The sequence below is a fragment of the Callorhinchus milii genome, unplaced genomic scaffold (genome assembly GCF_018977255.1).
Source record: "Callorhinchus milii isolate IMCB2004 unplaced genomic scaffold, IMCB_Cmil_1.0 Scaffold3, whole genome shotgun sequence".
NCBI classification, from domain to species: domain Eukaryota; kingdom Metazoa; phylum Chordata; class Chondrichthyes; order Chimaeriformes; family Callorhinchidae; genus Callorhinchus; species Callorhinchus milii.
Window position 1 is genome coordinate 91,710,884 of NW_024704744.1, and position 27,870 is coordinate 91,738,753.

Sequence of the window (27,870 nt, forward strand, 5' to 3'; positions counted from 1 at the left end):
ACAGAGGTAGAGAGGAGCAAGGCCATGGAGGGCTTTGAAGGTGAGGACCAGGATCTAGAACTGTATCCTCTCTGTGATGGGAAGCCAGTGGAGTCGGGCGAGGATGGGGGTGATAGGGTCATGAAGCCTGGTGTGTAAGAGGACACGGGCTGCAGAGTTCTGGATGATCTGCAGCCTATGAAGGGAGTTGTTGGGAAGGCCGACAAGCAGTTTGCTTAGTTGAGCATGGGTGTTATGAATACGTGTATGAAGGTCTCGGCGGTGGAGCACAACCCTGAGCCGGGAGAAGGGAGTAGGGGGAGGTCACTGTACGCAAGGTTGAATAGGAAGTTCTTAAGGCAATCTGAAGATGGGGAAGGAAGGGGCAAAGTGGAGGGATAGAGGAAGAGTGTTCCAGAGTTACGGGGTGTAGTGGCTGAAAGAGCGGCCACCAATGGTGAAATGGAGGGCACAAGGGACATGCAGGAGGCTGGAGCCAGTCGATCGGAGACAACGAGTAGTAGGTTGAAGAATAAGCAGGTTGGAGAGGTAGGGAGGTGCCAGGGTATGAAAAGATTTGAAGACCGGTGAACAGGGCATTTGAAAAGTTGAGTCGGGAGGTGAATGAACATATCTCAAAGCATTTAATGTTACTGACTGGGCCCCCAATGTGTGCATAAGAGTCGAGCGAGGCGGTGCGGGTGGGGTGGATAGTGGGAGAGGTGGAAAAATGACTGAAAATGCAGTGATAGAGGTAGGTCTTGAGCCAGGCCTTGAATGAAGAGAGGAAGGGAGGGAGGGAGTTAGATGGACTATGAGATAGAGTGCCAGAGAGAGGGTGCAGAATGGCTGCTAACATCCACACCTGGAGGCAGAGAGCTTTGGTTAGGGCATTACGCAGCACCATCTACTGGTGAAATATCTGTGGAGTTTTATCCACTCTCCAACCTAAACTCCAGTTTATCTCACTTTCTGCACAGGAAAGTGAGATACAGTGAGTAACCTCTGTAACCTTTAACCCTTGGAGCTCATTCCAAACAGCTCGGTCGTAATAAGCCACAGCAAGTTCCACAGGACTCATTTCTTCCACTCTTGTAACTGATGCCCCTGTTTCTCATTCTTTGCTGCTCCGTGCCTTTGCCTCATCATCACTGCAACACCAAGTCCTCTGACTGACTGCCTGCAAGTGGTCAACATGGTTTACAAGCGGTCTTGGACAGAAAAGTGAGGACAGAAAAATATACCTCTGTGACAGTCTCTCATCCGATTCCTGAGCCAGGCAGTTCCGCAGTATTCCAGGGCAATGCTGATCACAGCATAGCCCAGCCTGGCTCATCGGCAGGACCTGGAAGGGCAGACCAGTCACTAGGGGCAGGGAATCTTCCCATTCAACTTCTGTTAAGCCTGCAAGCCAAAGCCTTAACAGGTAGGGTGGTCCTAGCTGGACAAGCAGTGGAAAGCTTGCCAGACAGTGCTCTGAATGGCAAGCTATATGGTTTTAGCAGATTAGACTCCAGCAGTTACCCCTATGCACCCTCTGGGGTCCCTGTGCCTTGGCTCTTGTCAACCTGCTCCTAATACTCTCTGGAATTAGATAAGCAGAATGCGTCCGTCATGGGAGAGAGAGTGCACATTCCATTCCAGACACGGGGAAATCTCCACGATGGCATAGCTGTGTAGAACTCTCTGTCTGGTTTGGAGACTCTTAATCAGGATGATGTGTCAGACACCCAGCTGACCATAACAGAATCCTGTTTGCCTTGTCTATTGCTGCCTCACACTGTTTGGACTACGAGATGAGTCAAATAACAGCCAAAGTCAATTTTATTTGCTTAGCAGTGTCTGACACATGCAGAAACCCATCACCATGCTTAAATGTATCCAAACCAAGCTGAGATTTCCCTGCATCCCACCCACACATGGAAATCCCAGTGATAGATTGTTGGAATGGAATACGCACTCTTTCCCTGGAGGGACGCATCCTGCTTACCTAATTCCAGAAAATATTAGGCGCAGGTTGGCAAGAGCAAAGGCTTGGGGACCCCAGAGTGTGAGTTGGGGTAACTGATGGGATCTAACTAGCTAAAACCACGTGACTTGCCATTGAGAGGACTGTCTGGCAAGCTTTCCCACTGCTTGTCCAGCTAGGACCACCCTACCCATTAGGGCTTTGGCTTGCAGTGTTAACAGGAGGTAACTGGGAGGATTCCCCTGCCCCCAGTGACTGATCTGCCCTTCCAGATCCTGCCAGTGAGCCAGGCTGGGCTGTGCTGTCATCAGTAGTGCCCTGGAATACTGCAGACCCACCTGGATCAGGATCCGTATTAGAAACCGTCACAAACTGCCTCGATTCCGACATTCCTTTGACAAGCATGTCACCTTGGGGCCAGTTCAGCTCCAAGGAGTCCCTGCTTATCTCCTCGCCAAGGAGAATAGTCACCATCAGCCATCTGATGGACATCTGCCTTCAGCGTGGGGAGAGGACCTTCACAGGTGCTCTTGTGATGCTTGTGACGTGCCAGACACCTTGATGTTCCCAAGATCCAAGTCCAATTCCCAAGGTCTATTTTAGCTTCCCCCTTGTCAAGTTTTACTCCATCCATGGAGTGCACTTGCCTCCTATTTTGGCTTTATCTGCAGACATTCCATTCACCTCAACTGAGAGAACTATGGAAACAAACCACCTGGCCATTATTCCATGCCTCAGGTTTTGCTCCTCCCAGAAGTTGCCCATCCTAATTCCTCCTCCCTGCTCTCCCCGTCCCCTCTAATACCTTTCCCCGTCCAAGTCTCTTTTAACCCACTCCTCAATAAACTGTACTTTAACAGTCATCCCACCACTGCGCCCCCGGCAAATTACTCTACCCCCTGACACCCCTCTGGTAGAAGATGTTCTACCACCCCCTCCCTTTGCACACAGTGTCACAGTATTGAATATCATCCGGGCTTCTGCATGTCCTCCATGACCTCTGTTCTGCCATTGGTAGCCGCACTTTCAGCCACTACGCCCTGAAACTCTGGAACACCCTTCCTCTATTCCTTTGCCTTCTTCCCCATCTTTGGGACCTGCCTGAACACCTTCCTATTCGACCGTTCCTATGGTCACCTCCCCCTCCCCCCGGCTCGGTGTCATGCTCCACCACTGTCAAGCATTCTGGGAGGGGCACTGTGTAAATGCAAGTTGTTGTTGTTGAAAACTTTCCTCTTCAACTTTTGGAGTGACACAACCCATTAATCCCATTTCATCTCTCTGAAAACCTTCCTGGCTTCATGCTGTGCTTAGTTGTACGTTGCCTTTGCTGAAGTTCTAGTTTGCTCCAAGGAAGCTACCACATGCTTTAAATTTGGCTGCCACATTTTGCCAACAAAATGTACAGTCAATTCAATTTACAGTATATTCTGTGAAACGCATTGAGACGTCTCGAAGATGTGATACGGCGCTATATCAAATGCAAGAATTATTATTTTATTATTAAAAGACTCTGCTACTGTATGCAGTTCTGGTCACCGCAGTATGAAAATGACATTGCAGTGATTCATATGACACAGAGGAGGGCAACCAGAATGATTGAGGGGATGGAGGGACTGGACTACGAGGAGCAATTAGGAAGTGGGTATGCAAGAAAGCTTGAGCTGATGTTTTTCCGTAATTGGTCTTACAAACACAGATTAGATAGTTTTCTTTTAGGAAATAACATTATGGGATATAGTACATAGGTAGTTCGGGACATATGTGCATGCTACAGCCAGGAAGGTGAAAGGCGAACTAGATGGAACTTGGTCTTTTTTTGTCTAGCATTTCTTATACTCTTATGTTCTTATAATAACCATTGAGGCAGGAAATGAGTTTCCTCCCTCTGGGCAAATGGATGTTGTGAGGCCAAGGAGTGAGGAGTCACTATTAATAATGGGAGACGTTGCCTTTCCGGACTCACCCACTGCCAGCACATAATGGCTCGATTCAGCCAGGCGGCTCCTCTCAACCGTCAAAACTGTGGCTAAAGAGTCCCACAGAGTTCAGACACCGTTTCCCAGCTTGGAATCAAAAGAGAGCTCTTTTTCTCCCTCCCTCCCTCCCCTCTTCTCTTGTTTACCTTGCAGATTGAGCCAGGCATAATATAAATCGTCATCAGCTGATATTTGCAATAGCTGGGGAATTATAAAGAGGCCAAACGTGCCTGCCTTCCTTCCGTTGCTTGATTCATCTGTGAAAGGGCAGCTTCTGCTCTTTGTTTCTGTGGAGTCCCGTAACGTAGCTGTTAGTGCAATCGCCTCGCAAGCGAGAGGACCCGGGTTTGATTTCCGGGGTGGGGGCATGGGGCAAAACTTTAGGGAAGTTTCCTTAATCCACACGTCTCTGTTTACCTAGCAATAAGTAGGAACCTGGTTGTTATTCAATTGGTGGATCATTTTCTGGGAGTAATAATTCCTCCAAAATAAAATAATTTGGTCATTCGATCCACAGCTGTTTGTGGGATATTGCCATGCTCAATTGGCTGCAGTGCTTCGTCCACAAAATACATAGTCAATCCACTTTAAAAATATATCCTGAGAAACGCTTTGAGGTGTCTCAATGGCATGATAAGGTGCTATATGAATTATAATATTATTATTATATAGACAAATGATACTTTCCACATGCTCACACACACACATACCCCTGCCCTGTCTCTGCCCCAAATAATTCTCAAGGGTTTCAGACTCAGCCAGGCTTTAATGTGCTGAACCGAAACATTGTCGACCTCTTGTTTGTCTTGGGAATCATAGCAACAAATATATTACTTCCATTAATCTTCATATATATTCCAGCTTTCAAGTAATAGGAAGCATGCTGTGTTCAGCTGTTTTGAGCTCATGGTTGAGCAATTCTTATAGCAATAATATAATAATAATCCTTGCATTTGATATAGAAACATAGCCACATAGAAACGGAAGGCTGTTCAGCCCTTTGAGCCTGTTCCACTCCATTCTATAAAATCATGATTGATCTGTACCTCAACTTCAATTACCTGCCCTTGCCCCATATCCCTTGATGCCCTGACCTAACAAATATCTATCCACCTCAGTCTTGAAAATGTGAATGGATCCAATAACAACAACACCAAAGGTGTGGTCAAAAAGAAAGGTCTTCACCCGAGACCTGAAAATAGGAAGAGAGGGGGCGAGGCAACGGGAGTGAGGAAGGAAATTCCAGAACCTCGGGGCTGCTGAGGGTGGAGCGGAGGACTCAGGGGAAGAGGAGGAGGCCAGACCCAGTGGAACAAAGGCAACGGGCACTGTTTTGAGGAGAGAGGAGGTCAGAGAGGTAGTGGGATGCAGAGGAGTGGAGAGATCCACAGCCTTTTAGGGGAAAGAGTTCCAGATTTCCACTATCTTTTGGATGAAAAACTGCCTCCTGATTTCACTCCTAAATGGCTTAGCTCTAATTTTAAGATTATGCCCCCTTGTTCTGGATTCCCCCACCAAAGGCAATAGCTTCTCTGTAGCTACCAAATCCGTTTATTATTTTAAAAATGCAATCCGCGCCTTATCACGTCTTCAAGATGTCTCAAAGCGTTTCAGAGAATAGAGTGTAAAGTGGACCAGCCAATTGAACACAGTAGTGTGCCACAAACAATCGTGAATTGAGTGACCAATTTTATCTGGAAGATTGTCGGCCAGGACACCGGGAGAGAGAAAATCCCTTCTCTTTTGCAACAGCGCCGCGGGAGCTTTATCGTCCACCTGAATAGGTAAAGACAGGACCTCAGTTAAACATCTCATCCGAAGGATGGCACTTCCAACAATGCAGCACACCCCCAGCACTGCACTGCAGCATCAGCTTAGATTCTGTTATTCCAAGTCCTGACATGGGACTTGAACCCAAAACCTTCCGACTCAGAGGTGAGAGTACTACCACTGAGCCAGGCTGACCACCTGGCTCAGTGGTTTAAAAGACTTGTAAAATCTTATCAAGGCTACAGATGAACTGCTCCCAGTTCAGTGCTCCGAGACCCTATTCTGTGTGAAGGGTGCGGAATAAATGCAAGTTGTTGTCGTTGATTGTCTTGCTGATTTCAAGATGCTCACACTCATGTACAGATCACTCCATGTCCTGACACCTACCTCCCTGACTACCTCTCCGAACTGCTTTGATCCACTCTTCGACTTGGCACCTTCCCCTTTCTCTCCTGCAGGTCCTTCACCCGATCCGCTCCACCATCGGTGACTGCCCTTTCAGCCACTAGCCCAGAAACTATGGAATAGCCTCAATCCCTCCGTCCTGCCTCCTCCTTCCCCATCTTCAGATCGCGCCTGAAGTTCTTCCTCTTTGACCATGCTTACAGTCACCTCCCTCTCCCGGCTCGGTGTCAGACTCCACGGTTGTTAACCGCTCCAAGACACTGCCCGGCTAAAAGGGCACTGTATAAATGCAAGTTGCTGTTACTGTTTTACAAGAAGAAGGTAACTATTACTGTAGTCTAGTTGCTTCATGTATCTAAAGATTCCATGTTCGATTCATTTTGTTGGAAACAGAAAATCTTTAGATTAATTTCAGCCGGGTACTTACACACACGGAAACCCATCACGGTGATTAGCCGGGTGTCTGACATGAGTACACATGTGGAACTCTCCCTGGGTGTGGAATGGAACGTGCACTCTCCCCTTGGAGAGATACCTAATACCAGTGGGCAGGTGATGCACTGACCAGTGGAAATAATATCTCCCTATTGATCTCTATCAAAACCCCTCATCATTTTAAAGTCTTCGATCAGGTCACGTCTCAACCTTCTTTGTTCCAGCAGAAAATGTCCCAGTTCCTCCAGTCTCTACTCATAGGCAAACCCCTCATCCCTGGTATCATCCTTGTAAATCTCCTCTGTACCTCCTCTGATGCATTAATGTCTTTCCTAAAGTGGGGTGAGCAACACTCGATACAACATTCTACCTGAGGCCTAACTATTAATTTGTATAACCATTACCATTTTGCTTTTATATTCTATACCTCTGTTTAGAAAACCTAGGATATCCATTTGCTTTTTTAACAGCTTTGTCCACCTGCCATCCCACCTTTAAAGATTTATGTACATTAACCCCCAAGTTCCCCTGCTCTTCCACTTATTTTAATATTTTACCATCTAACATAAACTTTTTCTCCTCTTGCCCCACTCTACCACTGAGATCTTCTTAAACCTTAAACTATGTCCCTGCCCTGCCCGCTTTACCATCAACTGTTGGGCCTTCAGATTTTCTGCCCCCACCTTCTGGAATTACATCCCAGAAGCCTCCTTCAATTTGCCGCCTTCAATGTCCGTCTCAAGACTTTCTTCTTTCATCACACCTTATCCTCCCTACCCTCCATCCCTCCTGATTCCAACCCCCAAATCCCTGACTCTCCATTGCCTTGGAATATCCTCCAGACGTGAAAGGCGCTGTGTAAATGCAACTTTGTTTTATAAATGGAGAACAACAACAACAAATTACATTTGTATAGTGCCTTTCACATCGGGGGGATACTGAACAACAACATTTCATTTATAGAGCGCCTTTCACGTCAGGAGGACGTCCCAAGGCTCTGGACAGTTGGATCAGGACCCGAACAGGGGGGAAATGGTCAGGGTGAGGGGAGGGAGGGGAGGGAGTGAGGAGTGGGTAGACAGTCGAGAGGGGAGCTGAAGGCACGGTCAAAGAGAAAGGTCTTGAGACCGGCCTTGAAAAGGAGTGGTCCTAGTATTGACTCCTGGGGGACACCACTGTTTACATCTCTCCATTGTAAATAACAACCCTGTACTCCCACCCTCTGTTTCCTACCCTTTAACCACCTCTCTATCTACATCGCCATCTTATTTAAGAAGTTAGTAACCAAGCAAATGAGGAGGTTAGAAGAAATGGATTCACATACAGAATAGTTAGGATATGTCCTGCCAGGAGCGGTGGTTGAGACAGATTCATATTAGTTTTCAAAAGGGAACTAGACATATACCTAAAGAGGTTTAAACTACAGGATGCCACCACCCAGCCTCCCACCGAGTTTTTCTTTTGTACAATGAATGTTTATTTCCTGTTGCAGATGAGTGGAATGTAACATTGTCTGATCCCAGTAACTCTCTCCTCACTGACTCCATCCATGTTACAGAAGATGTGACACCAAACATGGCAACGGATCATTATCTGCTATGAAAATGATGGTGTTCACTCACTCACTCGCTCGCTCCTCACTCACTCACCCATCTGATGGGCATCTAAATACAGTTAATAAATTGTACTGAATACAATAATGGACTTCTAAATCCATTTATCATTCTTCCACATGTTTCAGTTGCTAATCAGTGAACTGGGCGGGGGGGAGGGGGGATGGGGGTAACAGGACTTTGTGCACACCCTGTAAAGGGATATGGGGGTGGTTGTGGGGTGGGGGGAAAGACAAGCAAACAAGACAACACTTTACAACAAAAACACGTGAAGAACTTTGAAATGTTTCAACCATGTGATAGGCGCTGTATCAAATGTGGGGATGATTATTTATTATTGTATATGAGAGTGAATGCGAAGGGCACTTGAAGTAGTAACTGTTCTCTGTGTCTCTTCACTGTTGAGGAAAGGATCTCAGAAGCGGGAGGCTGTCCAGGAACGAGATCGCACGACCGACCTGTCAATCTCTCTCACGTTGCGACACCCTGCCACGCAAAGATTCAATTGACATAATTGACTTTCACCCTGCAAAACACGCAGTCACGACACTTCAGAGTAAAAGAGTCCTATAGCTTAGTGGTTAAAGCACTCGCCTCGCAAGCAAGAGACCTGGTTTTGATTCCCGGGCAGGGCAAATGTTGGGGAAGCTCCTCACTCTACGCTGCTCTGTTTACCAGTTTAGCAGTAAGTAAGAACCCGGCTGTTAGTCGATCAGCAGATCGCTTTTCTGGGGGTAATAAACCCTTCCAAACAAAAAATAAAAAAACAAATAATTAGGTCACTCAATCCATGATTATTTGTGGGACACTGCTGTGCGCAATTGGCTGTCGCATTTCACCCACAAAATATACAGTCAATTCAGTTTACAATGTATTCTGTGAAACACTTTGAGACATCTTCCTGACGTGATGAGATATTGTATCGAAGGCATGGATTATTATTATTTGAGGATAGCATGATTAATTAACATCAGTTGATTTTATCACTGTTCAGTGATATCAGTGATAACTGTACAATGTGTTCTTTCTTTTGCTCAGCCGGGTGTGTGACACATGTGGAAACCCATCACGGTGCTTATGAGTCTCCAAACCAAGCTGAGGTTTCCCTGCTTCCCACCTACACATGGAAATCCAAGGGAGAGATTGTTGGAATGGAATGCGCACTCTCTCCCTGGAGGGACACATCCTGTTTACCTCATTCCGGAAAGTATTAGACGCAGGTCGGCAAGAGCCAAGGCTTGGGGATCCCAGAGCATGTGGGGTAACTGCTGGAGTCTAACCAGATATTGATATTGCTGTGCAGCAAGGTTTCCTTCTGCTTGTCCAGCTAGGACCACCCTACCCATTAGGGTTTGGGCTTGGAGGGTTAAAGATAGCTAAGTAGTAAGTTTCCCTGCCACAATAGGATAAGTATGAAAGGGCTGTGTGTGTGTTGGTGGGGGGGGGGCGGGTAGAGGGTGGGAGGAGGCGACTGGCCCTGGAGATTTCTATCGGAGAGACAGTATGATGTGACGAATACCCTTCTAAACTGTACATTTCTTTGGATCTTGACTTTTTAAAGATCCTGATGCAAGACATTTAACCAGAACTGGCTCCAAGGTGACATGTTTGGCAACAGAATGTCGGAATCAAGCCAGCCCTCTGTGACGGTCTCCAGTCCAGTTCCTGAGCCAGGTGGGTCTGGCCAGACCCGTGACTAGGGCCAGGGAGTCATCCCACTCAGCTTCTGTTAACCTTGGTTTCCAAAACCCTAATGGATAGGACTAGCTGGACTAGCAGCGGAAAAGCTTGCCGGACAGCAATAAAAATAGCAAGCTAAGCGGTTTTAGCTTAAACAGTCCCCAAGCTTTGGCTCTTGCCATCATGCGCCTAATACTCTCCGGAATTAGGTAAGCAGGATACATCCCTCCAGGGAGAGAATGCACATTCCATTGCAACAATCTATCTCTGGGATTTCCATGTGTAGGTGGGATGCATGGAAACCTCAGCTTGGTTTGGAGACTCTTAAGCACGGTGATGGGTTTCCACATGTGTCAGACACCAACTGACCTAAAAATAATAACGCTGTGTTTCACACTGACGTGCTTGTTTAAACGAAGAAGCAATTTATACAGTGGGTTATAAACTACATTAATCACGGACACATCATCCAGTAAATACCCATACACAACAGACATCATTCTACTTGATTGATTTATTCAACTGGAGACTGGGAAAGAGATAGAGAGTGGGAGAGAGAGGGACAGAGACTGGGAGAGAGAGGGACAGAGACTGGGAGAGAGAGAGAGAGACTGGGACATGAGAGACAGAGATTGGGAGAGAGAGAGAGAGACAGAGGTTGGGAGAGAGAGAGACAGAGATTGAGGGAGAGAGAGGGGCAGAGACTGGGAGACACTGACCTGCAAGAGCTGATGCTAACTTGAACTCTTCTCTCAGCATCTGCAGGACATCGTTGACCCCTTCTTCTCCCTATTTGTAGTGTAAGAAAGAAAGACCCAATAGTGGAATTCACTCAAACCTCCTTTTGTTCACTCACAAAATACACAGTCACTACACTTTACTTATTTTGTGAAGTGCCTTGAGGGGTCTCGAAGACGTGACGAGGCGCTGGATCAAATGCAAAGATTACTATTATTAATATAATACTATTGTTAGTGGAATCCTGTAGATTAGTCAGTAGAGCACTCGCCTCACAACCGAAAGGAGCTGGTTTCGGTTCCCGGGTGGGCCGAAACGTTAGTGAAGTTTCCTTACTCCACACACCTCTGTTTGCCTAGCAGTAAGTAAGAACTCGCTTGTTAGTCAATTGGCGGATCACTTTCCCAGGGGTAATAATCTCTCAAAACAAAAACATTGCCACATTTCGCCCAAGAAATACACAGTCATTCCACTTTACAGCATATCCTGTGAAGTTCTTTGAGACATCTCCATGACGTGATAAGACGCAATATCAAATGCAAGGATTATTATTATCATTTCTTTACCTGGTAGGCTAACCCCCACAGGACTGGCCTTCCAACAAACACAGCCTTTGCACCCAGAGCGAGAGCCTTCAGAACATCAGTGCCTTTCCTCACACCTCCGTCCAGGAACACCTCAGCCGATCCACCCACTGCCTCAGCGATTTCAACCAGAGCATCGATCTGAGCAAAGGCAGCACATCAGACTTCAACAAGATTGATTCAGGTGAAGAAGACCCTTTGGCCCATCTGATCTCCTCTCTCCAGAACACCCACCCTATCATCGCCCCATCATAGCATCCAGCTGCTTTTTAAATGAGTCCCAGTGTCCTGGCATCAATCTCCCCTTCCTGGTAACCTGTTCCAGTCGTTAATCACAACAACAACAAATTGTATTCATACAGAGCCTTTCACGTTGGGAGGATGTCCCAAAGTGCTAGATAGTCAAGGGTTTGCACCTGAGCTCCGTGGGTGGAGGGCAAGAGTGTGGAAGAGTGGCTGAAGGTATGGTCGAAGAGGAAGATCTTGAGATGGGACTTGAAGGAGGGAAGGGAGGGGGCGAGGCAGAGGGGTTCTGGAACGGAGTTCCAGAGTGTGGAGTAGAAAGACTGAAGGCCAGACTGCTAATGGTGGGGCAGGCAGGGTGGGGCACATGGAACAGGTCAGTGCCCGCTGAGTGTAGGGAGCGGGCAGATTGGTATAGTGTTAATTACCTTCTGGCTAAAGAAATACTTGGAGGGATCAAGGGTGTAAGTTCCAGAGTTTTGGGGTGTAGTGGCTGAAGGCATGGTCACTGATGGTGGAGCGGAGGGGACAAGGGACAAACGGAAAGCCGAAGTTAGCTGAGAGGAGACAGTGGGTGGTGGAGTTGGGAGTAAGCATATCAGAGAGATAGGGATTTAAAAACGAGTGAGAGGATCTTGAAAATGATTTGATCAATAATTGGGAGCCAGTGGAGCCTGGCAAGGACTGGGGTGATGGGGGTACAGAGTTTTGTCACACATGGGACACAGAGGGGGGAAACTCACAGTTGCCGGCACACAGTCCAGTTGCCTCGCTCCATGGTTTGACACAAGGATACCATCAACTCCGTGCTTCACAGCTGCTCTGGCATCGTCAGCTGCAATCACAGAGATGCACATTCAATAAAACACAGACTGCACAGTTTGCTTAATGGAAATAATACTTGCATTAGATATCGAGCCTTATCACATCTTTGAGACATCTCAAAGCACTTTAAAGAATATATTGTAAAGTGTAATGACTGTATATTTTGTGGGTGAAACACGCACAGCATTGGCCCACAAACAGCCACAGAGTGAGTGATCAGTTCTATTTGGGCAATTGTCGGCCAGGACACCTGGAGAGAGAAACTCCCATCTCTTTTCCAATAACGCTGCAGGATCTTTAACATTCACCTGAACAGGCACAGACGGGACCTTAGTTTAATGTCTCATCCGAACCACGGCACACCCGACAATACAACACACAGCACTGTACTGGAGTGTCATTTTAGACTATATGATTCCAAGTCTAAACATGGGACTTGAACTCACAACCTTCTGACTCAGAGATAAGAGTACCAGTCTGAAACAGAACCATAGAACCATTGAAATTTACAGCAAGGAAGAAGGCCATTCGGTCCATCATGTTTGTGCTGTTCCTTTAAGAACAAAATCCTTTCTGTTCCATTTACCTGCCCTTTCCCCTCACACATGTAGCTGACTCCTATATTGGCCACATGTTTGTCTCATTGTTTTAATAAGTTCACTTTCTTGTATCTTGTGTCAAATAATAGTGCCTTGTATTGGCTCTGCCCAGCCACACCGCAATTTATCTTAATTAAGAGCACCTTCTGTTGAATGACTTTGGTACGAGTTTAAGTTGTTAATATGATTGCGGTAATAACAGGCATTTAACTTAATGACTTCACTTTGCCAGACAAACAGGATTGATTTCAGAAGTTGCTAAGGAATAATAAAAAGAGAGTGAATTATGAGCTTGCCTTCACTACCTATGTTTTTACCATCAATCTAATACTTCATTTTATCTTCAATATCTTGTTCTGTAAAAATAAATCTGTGAGAGACTCTGCGTTTTATCTTATTCGTTCGTGGAGTCCTGTAGCTCAGTGGTTAGCACATTCATCTCGCAAGCAAGAGGACCTGCATTCGATTCCCGGGCGGGGCGAAATGTTAGGCAAGTTTCTTTACTCCACACGTCTCTGTTTAACTGGCAGTAGGTTGCCTCCATGAAAAAGAGCTTTCAATAAAGTCACCAGCTGCTGGCTCTTATTTATGCTCAGCCGGGTGTCTGACACATGCGGAAACCCATCACTGTGCTTAAGAGTATCCAAACCAAGCTGAAAATTCCATGCATCTCACCCACACATGGCAATCTCAGAGGTAGATTGCCTGAATGGAATGCGCACTCTCTCCCTGGAGGGACACATCCGGTTTACCTAATTCCGGAAAGTATTAGGCACAGTTTGGCAAAAGGCAAGGCTTGGGATTTATGGTAAGCGGAACCCAATTTGTTCAATAACCGCAGTATTTCAGGGCACTGCTTATGACAGCACAGCCCACCCTGGCTCATCAGCAGGACCTGGAAAGACAGACCAGTCATTGGGGGCAGAAAGTCATCCCACTCAGCTCCTGCTAACCCTGTAAGTCAAACTCCTACCAGGTAGGATGGTCCTAGCTAGACAAGCAGCAAAGAAACTTGTCAGACACTAAAGACAGTGTAGAGGAAAGCAACCAGGCTGATCCCCAGGTTTACAGGAATGAGCTGTGAGCGATGGTTAGACAACTCTTCAGTGTTGAGAGAAGACAACTCAGAGGGGACCTCAGAGAGATCGTAACATTTTAAATGTGATTGAAAAAGTAAACCCAGATCATTACTTTCGGGTGCATCGGGACAGTAGAACAAGAGGACACAGGGTTAGAGCTGTAAAGGGGCAATTTCAGGATAGACACCAGGAAGTGTTTCTTTACCCAGAGGGTAATTAATGACTGGAACAGGTTGCCAGGAAGGGCGGGTTGAGGCCAGGACACTGGGACTCATTTAAAAAGCAGCTGGATGCTTTGATGGGGGGATGGTAGGGTGGGTGTTCTGGAGGGAGGAGATCAGATGGGCCGAAGGGTTTTCTTTACCTGAACCCATCTTGTGATCTTTGTTGGAGCTTGGTTGCTGGGGAGGTTGGAGAGGAGGACAAAGGAGAAGACGCGTGTGGAGGGGACAAAGGTGTGGTTGAGATATTCCACTCAGAAACCTAGGAACATAGGAATTGCTGGACAAAAAAAGACCAAGGTTCATCTCATCTGTCTTCTACTGCATTGTTATAATAATGGAGATGTCGATAACAATTAATTCTGCATGGATTAGTCTACAACCGAGTGGGAAGCACATGGGATCCATATTTCCTTCCCTCAAATCCCTTCGCCTTTCCCACTCTTTACCCATTTTCAAGTTGCGTCTCTTCGGCCATGCCTATGGTCACCTTTCCCCTCTCCCTGACTCCGCATCGGGCTCCACCATTGTCAAGCGCTCTGGGACGCTGCCTGTTGTTGAGGGCGTTATACAAATGCAAGTTGTTGTTGTTGCCTGGTCCTTCCAAGCATACTACAATCCCAATAAGAATAACAACTTGCACCTATATACCGCGCCCCCCCCCACCCATCCCACACAGTGTAGCATCTCAGAAAACTTCCTCTATGTCACACTTCCAAAGACTAAGCTTTCTGAATTTCAGCTATGATGTTCATGAATATGGAAATGACAACAAAACAACAAGAACAACATTTGTAAGGCTCACCTCTCAAGATACCTTTGAGAACGATGGGCAGTTTGGTGAGATCTCTCAGCCAGTCGATGTCTTCCCATTTTATTGAGGGGTCAATAGCATCCGCTGTGTAGCCGGCCAAGCCACTGGCCGATCCATAGTCGCTTTTGGCAAACGCCAACTCAGGTGTCTCAAAGTTTGCCATCCTGAAGGCCCACAATTCACACCAAGAGAATAGAGCGAACAGTTTAATCATTCGTAATAATAGTGGTTTGCCATGGAGTCCTGTAGCTCAGTGGTTAGAGCACTCGCCTCGCAAGCGAGAGGACCTGGGTTCGATTCCCAGGCAGAGGGAAACGTTGGGCAAGTTTCCTTACTCCACACACCTCTGTTTACCTAACAGTAAGTAGGAACCTGGTTGTTAGTTGATTGGTGGATTGTTTTTCTGGGGTTAATAATCCCTTCAAATAAAAAATAATAAGAATGTGGTCACTGAATCCACGACTATTCATGGGACACTGCTGTGTGCAATCGGCTGCCGAGTTTTGCCCACAAAATACACAGTCAATCCACTTCATGTTCTGTGAAGCGCTTTGAGACATCTCAATCATGTGATAAGGCGCTATTATTATTACCTGAGGTGAGATGGTAGTTTGAATTTGTTGCGCATATCAGCAAGACGTTTGCCCAGGTAAGGAGTGTCCACGGTCAGAAAGATGCCCTGATAGCCGGCCTCCTCCGCGCGGCGCACCAGGGACTCGGTCACGTCCCGATCCCTGTAGATGTACAGCTGTAACCAGCGGGTGGCACCTGGCGAAGCCTCCGCTACCTCCTCGATAGTGGATGTGGCCCATGTGCTCAGCATCATTCCCGTGCCCTGAGCACTGCAGGCTACAACACAGGCCAAACATAGGGTTAGCTCCTCAATCAACAACAGCAGCAACAACACAGCAATAGCTCTTCACACGAAACAACAACTACAAAAACAGCAATAAAAAATTACATCTCCATAGTGCCTTTCATGTCGACAGTCAGGGATCCAAACCCGAGTTGGTGGTTGGGATCAGGAGGGGTTGAGAGCGGGGAGGGTCGGTGGTAGGAGGGTGACCAAAGGCATGGTCGAAGAAGAGGATCTTGAGATGAGTCTTGAAGGAGGCAATGGAGAGCCAAGTAGAGGGACTGCGGGATGGAGTTCCAGAGGGTGGTGTCAGAGTGGCTGAAAGCCTGTGGGAAAGGCAAAGTAGGGGACATAAACAGGCTGGAGCATGCTGAGTGGAAGGAATGGGCAGGATGGTAGGGGTTTAGGAGCTTGCAGAGGTAGGGGGGAGTCAAGGCCATGAGTGCCTTGAAGGTGAGGACCAGGATCTTGAGCTATATCCTCTTTGTGATGGGAAGCCAGTGGAGTCAGGTGCGGATGGGGGTGATTGGGTTAAGGAGACTGGGACGGGAGAGGACATGGGCTGCAGAGTTCTGGATGATGAAGGAGGAGTTGGGGAGGCTGACAAGCAGAGAGTTTGCATAATCAAGCCTGGATGTTATGAATGCATGTATGAGGGTTTCGGCGGCCTGAGAGGTAAGACAGTGGCGGAGCCGAGTGATGTTACGGAGGTGGAGGAAAGCAGAGCAGGTCATGGTACTGATGTAGGGCAGAAAGGATAATTGAGAATCAAACAAGATGCCAAGGTTCCAGACTGGTTTAATAAGGTGGAATGTGCATCCTTGGGTGGTGATACTGTCAGCACCTGAGATATGGAGGCGCTGATGGGAGCCAATAAGGAGAGCCTCGGTCTTGTTACGTTCAACTGAAGAAAGTTAGCTCTCATCCTGGACTTGATGTCTGATAGACATTCTGCCAGGATAGCAGTGGTCCTGGAGACAAGGGTGGAAGCAGAGAGATTCAGTTGGGTGTCATCTGCATACATGTGGAAGTTGACTCTTGTGGATGATGCCACCAAGAGGGAGCATGTAGACAGTGAAGAGGAGGGGGACCAAGGACAGAGACCTGAGGAACACCACATGAAACGGTGCGGGGGCTAGAGTAGAACCGTTTGTGGAGATGAAGTGGAGATGGTGTGAGAAGTAGGATCTGAACCATTCACAATCAGAACCATGAAGGTTGAGGTGAGAGGAGAGGAAAGGTGGTAGAGGAGAATAGAGTCGTCAACGGTATCAAAGATAGCAGAGAGATCAAGGCAGCAGAGAGAGCCCTGATCGCAGATGTACAAAATACAATTTGTCACTTTTTAACCAAAGCTGTTTCTGTGCTGTGAGTGTTTGTGAAGGGAATGGAGAGGAAGGAGCGAAGCAACGATTCATTCCAGGACCTTGGAAAGGAAAGGAGGTTGGAGATGAGGCAGTAGTTTAAGAGTAGGGATGGGTCCAGTGAGGGTTTTTTTGAAGATAGGAGTGATGACGGCCGTTTTTAAAGATGTAGGAATGGTGTCAATGGAGAGGGAAAGGTTTATGATGTCTGTGACTAGAGGGGCAAGGACGAGGAGCTGGGAGGTAAGGAGAGGGGTATGAATGGAGTTGAGGGAGCGGGTGATCGGTTTCATGCAGGTTATAGGGGTGATGAGAGAGGGATAAGATTTGATAAGGTCCAGCCAGATCCGCTGATGGACAGTTGAACAACACAGCAATAGCTCCTCACACTCAACAATAACAACAAAATTGCACATGTAAAGCGCTTTTCATGTCGGGAAGATGTCCCAAAACATTGATCCCAAGCGTGTGGGGGCAGGATTGGGATGAGGGAGGACAGAGAGGTAAAAGGACAGCTGAAGGTACAGTCGAAAAGGAGGGTCTTGATCATGCCTTGAAGGTAGCAAGGGAAGGAGCAAGGCAAAGGGATGGAGTTCAAAGGGTGCGGGAGGTGAGGCTGAAAGCCTGGCAACTAATGGTGGGTCAGGCAGGAGAAATGGAGCAGGCAGGAGCCTGCTGACTGGAGGGAGCAGACAAGTTGATAGGGGTTGGCAGGTCAGGTGCAGGAGGGAGCAAGGCCATCAAGGGCCTTGAAAGTCAGGACAAGGATTTTGAATTCTATCCTCTGAGGGATGGGGAGCCAGTGGAGCCGGGCGAGGGTAGGGGTGATGGGGTTATGGAGTCTGGTGCTGGAGAGTACATGAGCTGCAGAATTCTGGATGAGGGAAGAGCTGGGGAGGCCGACAAGGAAGGAGTTTCCGTAGTCGAGCCTTGGTGACGAATGCATGTATGAGGGTTACGGCAGCCTGAGGGGTGAGGCAATGGCGAAGATGGACAATGTTTCGAAGGTGGGGTAAGGCAGAGCTGTTCATGGCAAGGATATGGGGACTGGAAGAGACCGTTGGCGGAGACAAATTGAAGATGGTGTAAGAGATAAGACCTAAACCATTCAAGAATAGAACCTCGAAGGTTGAGGTGAGAGGAGAGACGGTGGAGGAGGATGAAATGGTCCAAGGTATCGAAGACAGCAGAGGTGGAGGAGGACGAAGAGGCACAGGGAGCCCTGGTTACAGATGGACAGGATGTTGTTTGTGACCTTGTCCAGAATAGTCTCCACCCTGTGAGCAGCACAGAAACCCGATTGGATGGGTTCGTGAGGGGAGTAGTATGAGAGGAAGGAGCGAAGCTGGGAACCAACAACTCTTTCAAGGACCTTGGAAAGAAAAAGGAGGTTGGAGATGGACTGGCAGTTTGAAAGCAGAGATGGGTCCAGGGAAGGTTTTTTGAGGATGGGGGTGATAATAGCTGTTTTTAGGGGATGGGAATGGTGCCAGATGATAAGGAGAGATTGATGGTATCAGAGAGTAGAGGCAAGGTCAGAGTGGGGCGGGGAGAAGGGGAGGGAGTGGCAGTTGGGAGGGTGGGGCCAGCTGAACGGATCCCCTCAATTTTGGATTTCAGGAAATCCAGCATCTCCTCACAGTCAGAGTTTGAGGAGAGAATGGGGGTGGGGTGGGGAAGTGGATGGAGGAGTCGGTTGGTGGTGAAGAATAGGAGGCTGGGTTTTTCCTTCGCATCCAAGATTATCTTGGAGTAGATCGATGGTTTGGTGGAGTCGAGGACGGAATGGTACATTTTGATGTGGTCCAGCCAGATCTGCCAGTGGACAGTTAGATCAGATTTGAGCCAGGTGTGTTCAGCAGGCGGCACGCACCTGCCCCTTGAGGGAGTGGAGCTGACTGGTGTACCAGGGCAAGGTTTGTGAGTTGGAGGCAGTTCGGGAGATGAGGGGAGCAAGGGCATCAAGAGTGGTGGAGAGGGAGTTGTGGAGGAGAGCGAGCGAGGAGAATATATCAGTGTGGGAGGTAGGCCAGAGGGGAAGGTGTTCAGATGACTCCAGGGAAGCGGAGAGGGATTGCGGGGAATTTTTTTTCCAGGGGCGGTAGGAGATGGAGGTGGGTTTGGTGGCAGTTGGGAAAGGGATTGAGGAGTTAAAGAAGATGAAATGGTGATGGCTTTATCTGTGATTGTGAATCCGAGACACTGAGGCCCCAGGTAATCACCAGGTCCAGTGGGTGGCCATGAACATGGGTGGAGGGAGAGGTTGTGAGAGGAGAGGAGAGAGGAGAAGTCCGAGGAGATAGAGCAGGAGGGGGTGAAGTGAAGGTCGAAATCGCTGAGGATGAGAAGGTGTTCAGAACATAGGCAGAGGGAAGCTAGGAGGGTGGAGACGTCAGAGATGAAAGTTGGGGAGGTTTTTGGAGGGGAGGTAACTGAGGAGAATTTTGAGGGAAAGATTGGAGGGATGATAGATTGAAAGGTGCTTGAATGAGGAGAACTATCCAGAGGAGTAAGGGGATAGAGCAAGTGAGGTCCTGGAGATGAGAGCCACATCATTGCCAAGGCAATTGGGACATAAGGTATGGTGGGAGGTATAGCTGGGTGGTGTGGCCTCTGGGTGATCCAAGTTTCAGTGAGGGCCATAATGTCAATATTTTCATCAGCAATGAGGTCAATGATGGTCAGAGCCTTGTTGCAGAGGGAGCAGACATTTTATCGGCCGGTCCAGAGGGGACAGTTGCCAGGGGAATGTGTGAGATGGGAGGGGCTGATGGAGGGATTGGCAGGGAGGATGGGAATGAGGGATGAGAGGTTGGCCCCTGGAGTTTTGGTCTGGTGTGATAGTGGAGAATGGGGCAGTCAGTGTGGCTGCTGTTGGACAGCCAAAGCCGAATGCCACAGTGAGCCTGATGGAGGAATCCAAGCTGGAGCAGAGGGAGGTTGTGGGACGGTCAAGTGGGGATAGGAGGCGAGGAGGACGGAAAGAGAGGAGGACAGAGCAGGAGTGTTGCAGGGATGGGGGCATTTTGGGGGAAGGACAGCTCAGCTCGGGGGCAGCAGCCAATTCTTGAGGCAGGCGGTAAGTGGGCCACAGTCAGCCCACAGACATGGAGACTGCGGGGGCGAGAGGCAGTGCAGAGCGGGGAGAATGGGCAGAGCACTCATTGTGCTATTGGTCAGGTTGCCCAACAACAACATCAACAACAACATCACTGTATTTTTTTCTCATTCTAAACAACAGCAACAGAGTGAAGTCCTGTATTTTAGGATGATGATTATTATTATTATAATAGTTTCTTACACTCAACAACAATAGCATAATAATACAATCCTTCCATATGATTTAGTGCCTTATCACGTCTTCGAGACATCTCAAAACGCTTCACAGAATATACTGTAAAGTGAATTGACTGCATATTTTGTGGGCAAAACATGGCAGCCAAATACGCAGAGCAGCGTCCCACAAACAGTCATAGATTGAGTGACCAAATTATTTATTTTTTTAAATTGTATTACTACCCCCGGTAAACCAATCCACCAATCGACCAACAACCGTGTTCCTACTTACTGCTAGGTAAACAGAGTCGTGTGGAATAAGGAAACTTGCCTAACATTTCACACTGCTTGGGAATCGAACCCAGGTCCTCTCGTTTGCGAGGCGAGGACTCTACCCATTGAGTTACTCCACCAACAACACGTCACGGGGAGACACAGAAGCAAGCAGGTTTGCGTTACTTCAATGAATCAAAGCAATGTTTATTTTCTGATCGTACCACAAATTAGAGTCGAGAGGTTAAATATTGGCCCCTGTCCCGTCTCACACAGGCTATATTGCCATCATCAAACACGACACAAAGATTCCAGTGGATGTTTCAGTTTAAATACAGACATCGGGTGTCTGGTTTACAGTTTACAAGTTTCCAGACAGCCTGCTCAACAAGTGACCTGACTGGCTCAAACATGGATAGGTGAGAAACGCAACCTAAATTCCTTTCCTAGCTCCGAGTCATCACTACTTGCTGCACTCTGCAAGACTGAAACTGTCTGATGCAACTGCTCCTGAGCTTTATGCTAATAATAACAATAATAATTATAATAATAATCTTTCTATTCAACATACAATTGTATGTTGCCCTGTAGCTGAGTGGTTAGAGCACTCGCCGCCTCCAAGCGTGAGGACCCGGGTTTGATTCCCAGGCAGGGTGAAACAGGGTGAAGATTCCTTACTCCACACGTCTCTATTTACCTAGCAGTAACTAGGAACCTGGTTGTTAGTCGATTGGCAAATCGCTTTTCCAGGGGTAATAATCTCTTCAAATAAAATAATAATAATAAAAATAATAATAATGTGGTCACTCAATCCACGACTGAGACGCAGCTGTCCATAATTGGCTGCCTCATTTTGTCCACAAAATATACACTTTACAGTATATTCTGTGAAATTCTTTGAGACGTCTCGACAACGTGATACGGCGCTATATCGAATGCAAGGATTATTATTAACAGTGGCTCAGTGGTAGCACGCTGTTGAATTGACTGTATGTTTTGTGGACGAAACACGGCAGCCAATTGCACAGAGCAGTGTCGTGGATTAAGTGACTAAATTATTATTTTTTTAAGGCAATATTACTCATAGAAATCGACCAACAACCGTGTTCATACTTAGTCTGGAAGGGAGTTCCAGAGAGGGGACACAAGGTTGTTGGGGCAGAATAACAACAAGAAGATTTCATTTGTATAGCATAAAACCCTAGAGGGATCCTTATGTGGGACTCTGCCCCTCAATCGTTCTTAGGTATGCAAGGCACATCATTCTGGTGAAAGAGTGCGCACTCCAATCCAGATACAGGGAGTTGGCAATGCATGTGTGAACTCTCAGTCAGCAGATTGTAAAGCGCAGTGTTTCAATCATTTCCAGTTAATTATTTCTGAGTAGTGTTGCACTGCCACCTGATGGTGAAGAGTTTGTTTGGTCAGCCGGGTGTCTGACACGTGCGGAAACCCATCACCGTGCTTAAGAGTCTCCAAATCAAACTGACAATTCTATGCATCCCACCTACACATTGAAATCCCAGAGATAGATTGTTGGAATGGAATGTGAACTCTCTCCCAAGAGGGACACATCCTGCTTTCCTAAGCACTCTACCCTTTCCAGAGGGGATCAGGCACAGGTTGGCAATAGCCAAGGCTTGGGGACCCCAGAGTGTGCGTTGGGGTAACTGCTGGAGTCTAACCAGCTAAAACCAATGATAGTTTGCCATCGACATCGCTATCTGGCAAGCTTGCTCGCTGTTTGTACAACTAGGACCACCCTACCCGTTAGGACTTGGCTTGCAGAGTTAACAGGAGCTGAGTGGATGACTCCCTATCCCAGGTGACTGCTCTGCCTGTCCAGGTCCTGCCAATGAGCCAGGCTGAGCTGTGCTAGGAGCTAAGTGGGATGATTCCCTACCCCTGTGTTAAGAATCTCCAAACCAGACTGAGAATTCCAGGTCTGCCACCTGGAATTACATTTTCATTGAGAGCACTGTCTGGCAAGCTTTCCTACTCTTTCAAGCCCCATCTCAAAATGTACCTTATTGACCTACTGATTGCTCTTTTGGTCATCTCCCCCCCACCACCCCCCAGCTCCCAGCTTGTGTGTTCTGTCTCCAGCGTGAACCACTTTGAGACATCCTCCCACAAAATAAATGTAAATTGTATTATGATGCACTGCAAATAATAATAATAATCCTTGCAATTGATATAGCGCCTTGTCACATCGGTAGGATATCTCAAAGCGCTTCACAGGAATCTACTATGAAATGGAGTGACTGTTTATTTGTCGGCAAATGCGGTAGCCCAATTGCACACAGCAGTGCCCCACAAACAACCACGGAGTGAGTGACCAATTTTATTTGGGAGATTGTTTAGCCAGGACAAGGGTAGAGAGAAACTTCCTTCTCTTTATGAATACTGCTATGGGGTCTTTAACGTCTACCTGAAAAGGCAGACAACAGCAACAAATTATGTTTGTATAACGCCTTTCACGTCGGGAGGACATCCCAAGGCGCTGGACAGGACACCGGTTTAATATCCCATCCCAGGGACAACGTAACACGCAACGCAACATGCCCCACCACTGCATTGGAGGGTCAGCTTAGACTGTGGGATTCCAAGTCCTGACGTGGGGCTCGAACCCACAACCTTCTGACTCTGAAGCGAGAGAACTACCACTGCGCCATGCTGACACACAAATGGTCACGAAAGAAAGACAGTGCTGTCACAACTTAAGCATAGATCATAGAAAGTAGATCTGAAGACAATGACGACAACAATAACTTGCATTTATATAGTGCCCTTTCGCACAGGGTAGCATCCCAGAGCACTTAACAGTGGCAGAGTACGACACCCAGCCGGGGGGAGTGGAGAGGTGACGGTAGGCACGGTCGAATTGGGAAGGAAGGGGCACGGTGGAGCGATAGAGTAAGAGTGTTCCAGAGTTTGGGGGAGTAGGTGCTGAAAGCACGGCTACCGATGGTGGAACGGCGGGCATGAGGGACAAGCAGGAGGCCGGAGCCAGTCAAGCACAGGTAGGTTAGGGGGTAAGCGGGCCGGAGAGGTAGGAAAGTACCAGGGCATGAAGGGACAAATCACCTTTGACGGTTGCAACTTCTCCTTCAGGATGTGCCATCCTCTGCATGGCAGTGGCAGACACACAGATCGGCATGCTGATATTCTGGCCCAGGACGGTCACCGACAAATCTATGTTGGACACATCCCTGAGGACACGTGGGCGGAGGCACAACCTGGTAAAGAGGACAATTAATTAGATACATCCGTCAGGCACGGGAGACGCCATAACAATAATAATCCTTCCGTTTGACACAGCTGTACCGCGTGTGTGTCAGCCTGGCTCAGTGATAACACTTTCGCCTCCGAGTCAGAATGTTGTGGGTTCCAAACATAGGCATGTTGGAGTAAGGAAACTTACCTAAGATTTCACCCTGCCCAGGAATCAAATCCAGTTCCTCTCGCTTGCAAGACAAGTGGTCTAACCATTAAGCTACAGGATACCATGTGAGAGAAACAAATAATTTTGTTTTTAAATCTGATTTCTTGACTGTGCTTGTTACTGATAACAGGAGAGAGAGGCTGATGAGGGATAAACAGAAATTCTGACGTGGGGCTTGAACCCACAACCTCCTGACCCAGAGGTGAGCATGAGAACGAGTGGTTGAGCTAGGTTGATGCCTACATTATCATAGAATTATACAGCACAGAAGGAGGCCATTCGGCCCATCATGTTTGTACCTTAGGTGAAGGTACACAGTGTTTGATCACATCCTGTAGCTCAGTAGTTGGAGGACTCGCCTCATAAGTGTGAGACTGGGTTTGATTTGATTCCTGGCAGTTAGATTGGATTCCCGTAAGTCATGTTTCCTTATTCCAATCGCCTGTTTACCTAGCAGTAAGTAGGAATCTGGTTGTTAGTCGATTGGTAGATTGCTTTTCCTGGGGTAATACCTCCTTCAAAAAAATAAATAAATAAATTGGTCACTCAATCCATGACTCTTTGTGGGACACTGCTGTACTCAAATGACTGCCGCATTTCGCTCACAAAATATACAGTCACTACACTTTATAGTATATTCTGTAGCGCTTTGAGACATCTCGAAGACGTGATAAAGCACTGTATCAAATGCAAGCATTATTATTATTACCACTTTTGTTTTATTTTGTAAGATTCAGCGGTATCCGCTGTTTAACAGCGGAACAGAATGAAAATGTGAGTGGGAAACAGGGACTCCCAGATGTGACTCGAAAGCAGTGAAATCATCTGATGTTTTCACATTGCTTTGTTCAATGTTCATTAAATCTTCAAAAACAGATGATTGCCACAATTTACTCTTCCAAATTTTTTGCAAGCACTCACCTCGCAAGTGAGAGGACCTGGGTTTGATAACGGGCAAGGTGAACCGTTGGCAAGTTCCCTTACTCTACACGCCTCTGTTTACCTAGCAGTAAGTAGGAACCCGGTTGTTAGTCAATTGGTGAATTGCTTTTCTGGGGGTAATAATCCCTTCAACAAAAATAATAATAATAAAAATAATAATAATATGGTCACTCAATCCACCACTGTTTATGGGACACTACTGTGTATAATTGGCTGCCGGGTTTTGCCCCCAAAATATACAGCCAATTCACTTTACCATATATTCTATGAAGCATTTTGAGACATCTCAATGATGTGATAAGGCACTATATTGAATTAAGTTATTATTATTGTTGTGAGTTTGCACTCAGAACAAAGCTCTGGCACTTTATCAGAATCGTATTGTGGTACTGACATCACGATTATCATTTCTGTGCCGCTCTTTAAAGAGTAATCAATTCAGTACCATTCACCTGCCTCTCCCTCCACACCCAACTATATCCTGTAAATGTCCCCTCTTTAGATGGATGGGATGTTAAACCAAGGCCTGGTCTGTGCCTATTCAAGTGGACGTTAAAGATCCCGCGGCACTATTTGAAAAGAGAAGAGAGTTTCTCTCTCCAGGTGTCCTGGCCGACAATCCCCAAATACAATCAGTCCCTCACTCCATGGCTGTTTGTGAGACACTGCTATGCGCAACTGGCTGCCGGGTTTTGCCCACAAAATATACAGTCACTGCACTTCACCGTAGATTCAAGCGCTTTGTGGCATATCTCTCTCTTTCTCTCTCTCTCTCTCGCGCACACCAGGAGAAATGAAAGTGCGCGGCAGGAAGGGTTACCTGGAGAAGGCAGCCACATTGTCAGCTAGCGTCTGCTGATCATCTGCCCCCGAACAATAGTAATCGAACACAGCTTTGGGGAGAACCTGCTGTGCGTACTGCTCATAGTCGCTCAGGCACACTGGTTTGGTGGCCATGTCTCGCCTTGACCGCCGTAGCACTCAATAGCTGTGCTGTGCGCTCTGCCTCTCGGACTTGGTTGATGTTTAACATTCACGCTGATACTGAGGTCAGAGGCTAGTCAGCAAAGTCCAGTGTGTTCAGTGTGTCCAACTGAGATGCTTTGTTAACCGAGTCAGTGGCTATTTTGGAAGGCAGAAAGTTCTAGATGGGAGCGAGTGTTAAATTGTATGAAACACTTTCCTAGCTTTGTCTACCTTTGGCTATTTATTGAGCCTCCCACTGTAGCACACAACCACCCCCACACACACACACCTACACCCCCACACACGTTAAGGAAAAGTGAACATAAATCGGGGAATGATTAGGTCCTAGTTACTAGAGTGAGGTTATAATAACATTTTTCTGCTCACACCCCACTCCTCTACCTACAAGCTGCCTTTGCTTAGGCCTACTGCATGTCTCTCGTCCCCTCCACTCCACAATTGGTGGCTGTCCTTTCAACCCCTACGTCCCCAAACTCTGGAACTCCCTGCCACAGTCCCTCAATCTCACCTCATCTTTGCCCGTTTTCAGGTTCTCTTCAACCGTGCCTTCGGTTACTTCCCCTCTCTCTGGCTTGGCATCAAGCTACATCACTGTAAAGCATTCCAAGACACTGCTCCATGTGAAGGGCGCTGTGTAAATGATGAAATGATGGTGGGTCGAGTCGAACTGGAACTAGGAGAGTGACAGCCCTGTATGATTGTCAGTGTGATTGCTACTGTGATTGTCAGTGTGATTATTACTGTGATTGTTACTGGGTGAAGGAACAGAGAGACCTGGGCGTTCATATAAGTAATTCTTTGTAATTCTGTGGCAGGACAGGTAGATAAAGCTGTTAAAAAAGCTTACGGGATACTAGGCTTTATAAATAGGGGCATAGAATACAAAAGTCAGGAAGTTATAATGAACCTTTATAAAACACTAGTTGGGCTTCAGCTGGAGACTGTGTGAACAAGGAGAAACTATTTCCACTGGCGGGTGGGTCAGTAACCCGAGGGCACTGGCTCAAAATAGTTGTTAAAGAAACAGAGGGGAGGTGAGGAGAATTTTTTTTCACACAGGGAGTTGTTGGGATCAGGAATGCATTAGCTGAAAGGGGGGTAGAAGCTGATTCGATAATAACTTTTAAGAGAGAGGTAGATAACTATTTAGGAAGGACAAGTTTGCAGGGCTATGGGGAGCAACTGGGGGAGTGGGATTGAATTGGACAGCTCTTTTCAAAGAGCAGGCACAGACATGATGGGCCGAATGGCCTCCTTCTGTGCTGTATAATTCTATGATTCTGTGATAATACGCTGGCTTTTTGTATGGTCCAGTGAGATCCACTCACCATTTGCCCAGTGATATAGGTGTGTTTTTCAATCCACTGGGAAAGCAATGTATCATCAGTGACCCCCAGGTTAAAATAACTTTTTTATCCAACCAAATTGTTGCAATTGAGGCTGAGTCCGACATGTTGGCACCTCAAGTATCATTCCTTAAATAAAAAGCATTTTAAAACAAACTAAACTTATTATAACAGCAGTTTCACCAAGACTTCGGCTTTTTGGTTGAGATTTTTCCGGTGCAGTCATCAAGCTATTAACCGCTTACATGCTGGTTGGTGCTCTCAATTCTTCACAAACACTGCAAAACATGTTTTAACATAGGATAAATGCATAAAAAAACACCTTTTTGTTTGATTTCTGTACCTGTGCACTAGCTTTTAGTGATTTGAGTACTTGGACATCTAAATCCCTTTGCTCCTCCACAGCTCCCAGTCGAGCACTATTCAGAAAACACTCTGATCTGATCTG

The 27,870-nt window shown here is 47.1% G+C and overlaps 1 protein-coding gene across 1 annotated transcript; it reads right to left on the bottom strand.

Annotated features, from left to right (window-relative positions):
• Window positions 1–8,447: 8,447 nt before the first annotated feature.
• On the bottom strand, window positions 8,448–26,091 carry hao1 (hydroxyacid oxidase (glycolate oxidase) 1). Its single transcript, XM_007905479.2, has 8 exons — window positions 25,910–26,091; window positions 23,790–23,941; window positions 15,527–15,782; window positions 14,925–15,097; window positions 12,139–12,230; window positions 11,135–11,293; window positions 10,550–10,619; window positions 8,448–8,636 (listed from the first exon to the last, which is right to left on the bottom strand). The coding sequence occupies exons 1-8, from the start codon at window positions 26,044–26,046 to the stop codon at window positions 8,566–8,568; spliced, it is 1,110 nt and encodes a 369-aa protein (XP_007903670.2). The 5' UTR covers window positions 26,047–26,091; the 3' UTR covers window positions 8,448–8,565.
• Window positions 26,092–27,870: the final 1,779 nt, after the last annotated feature.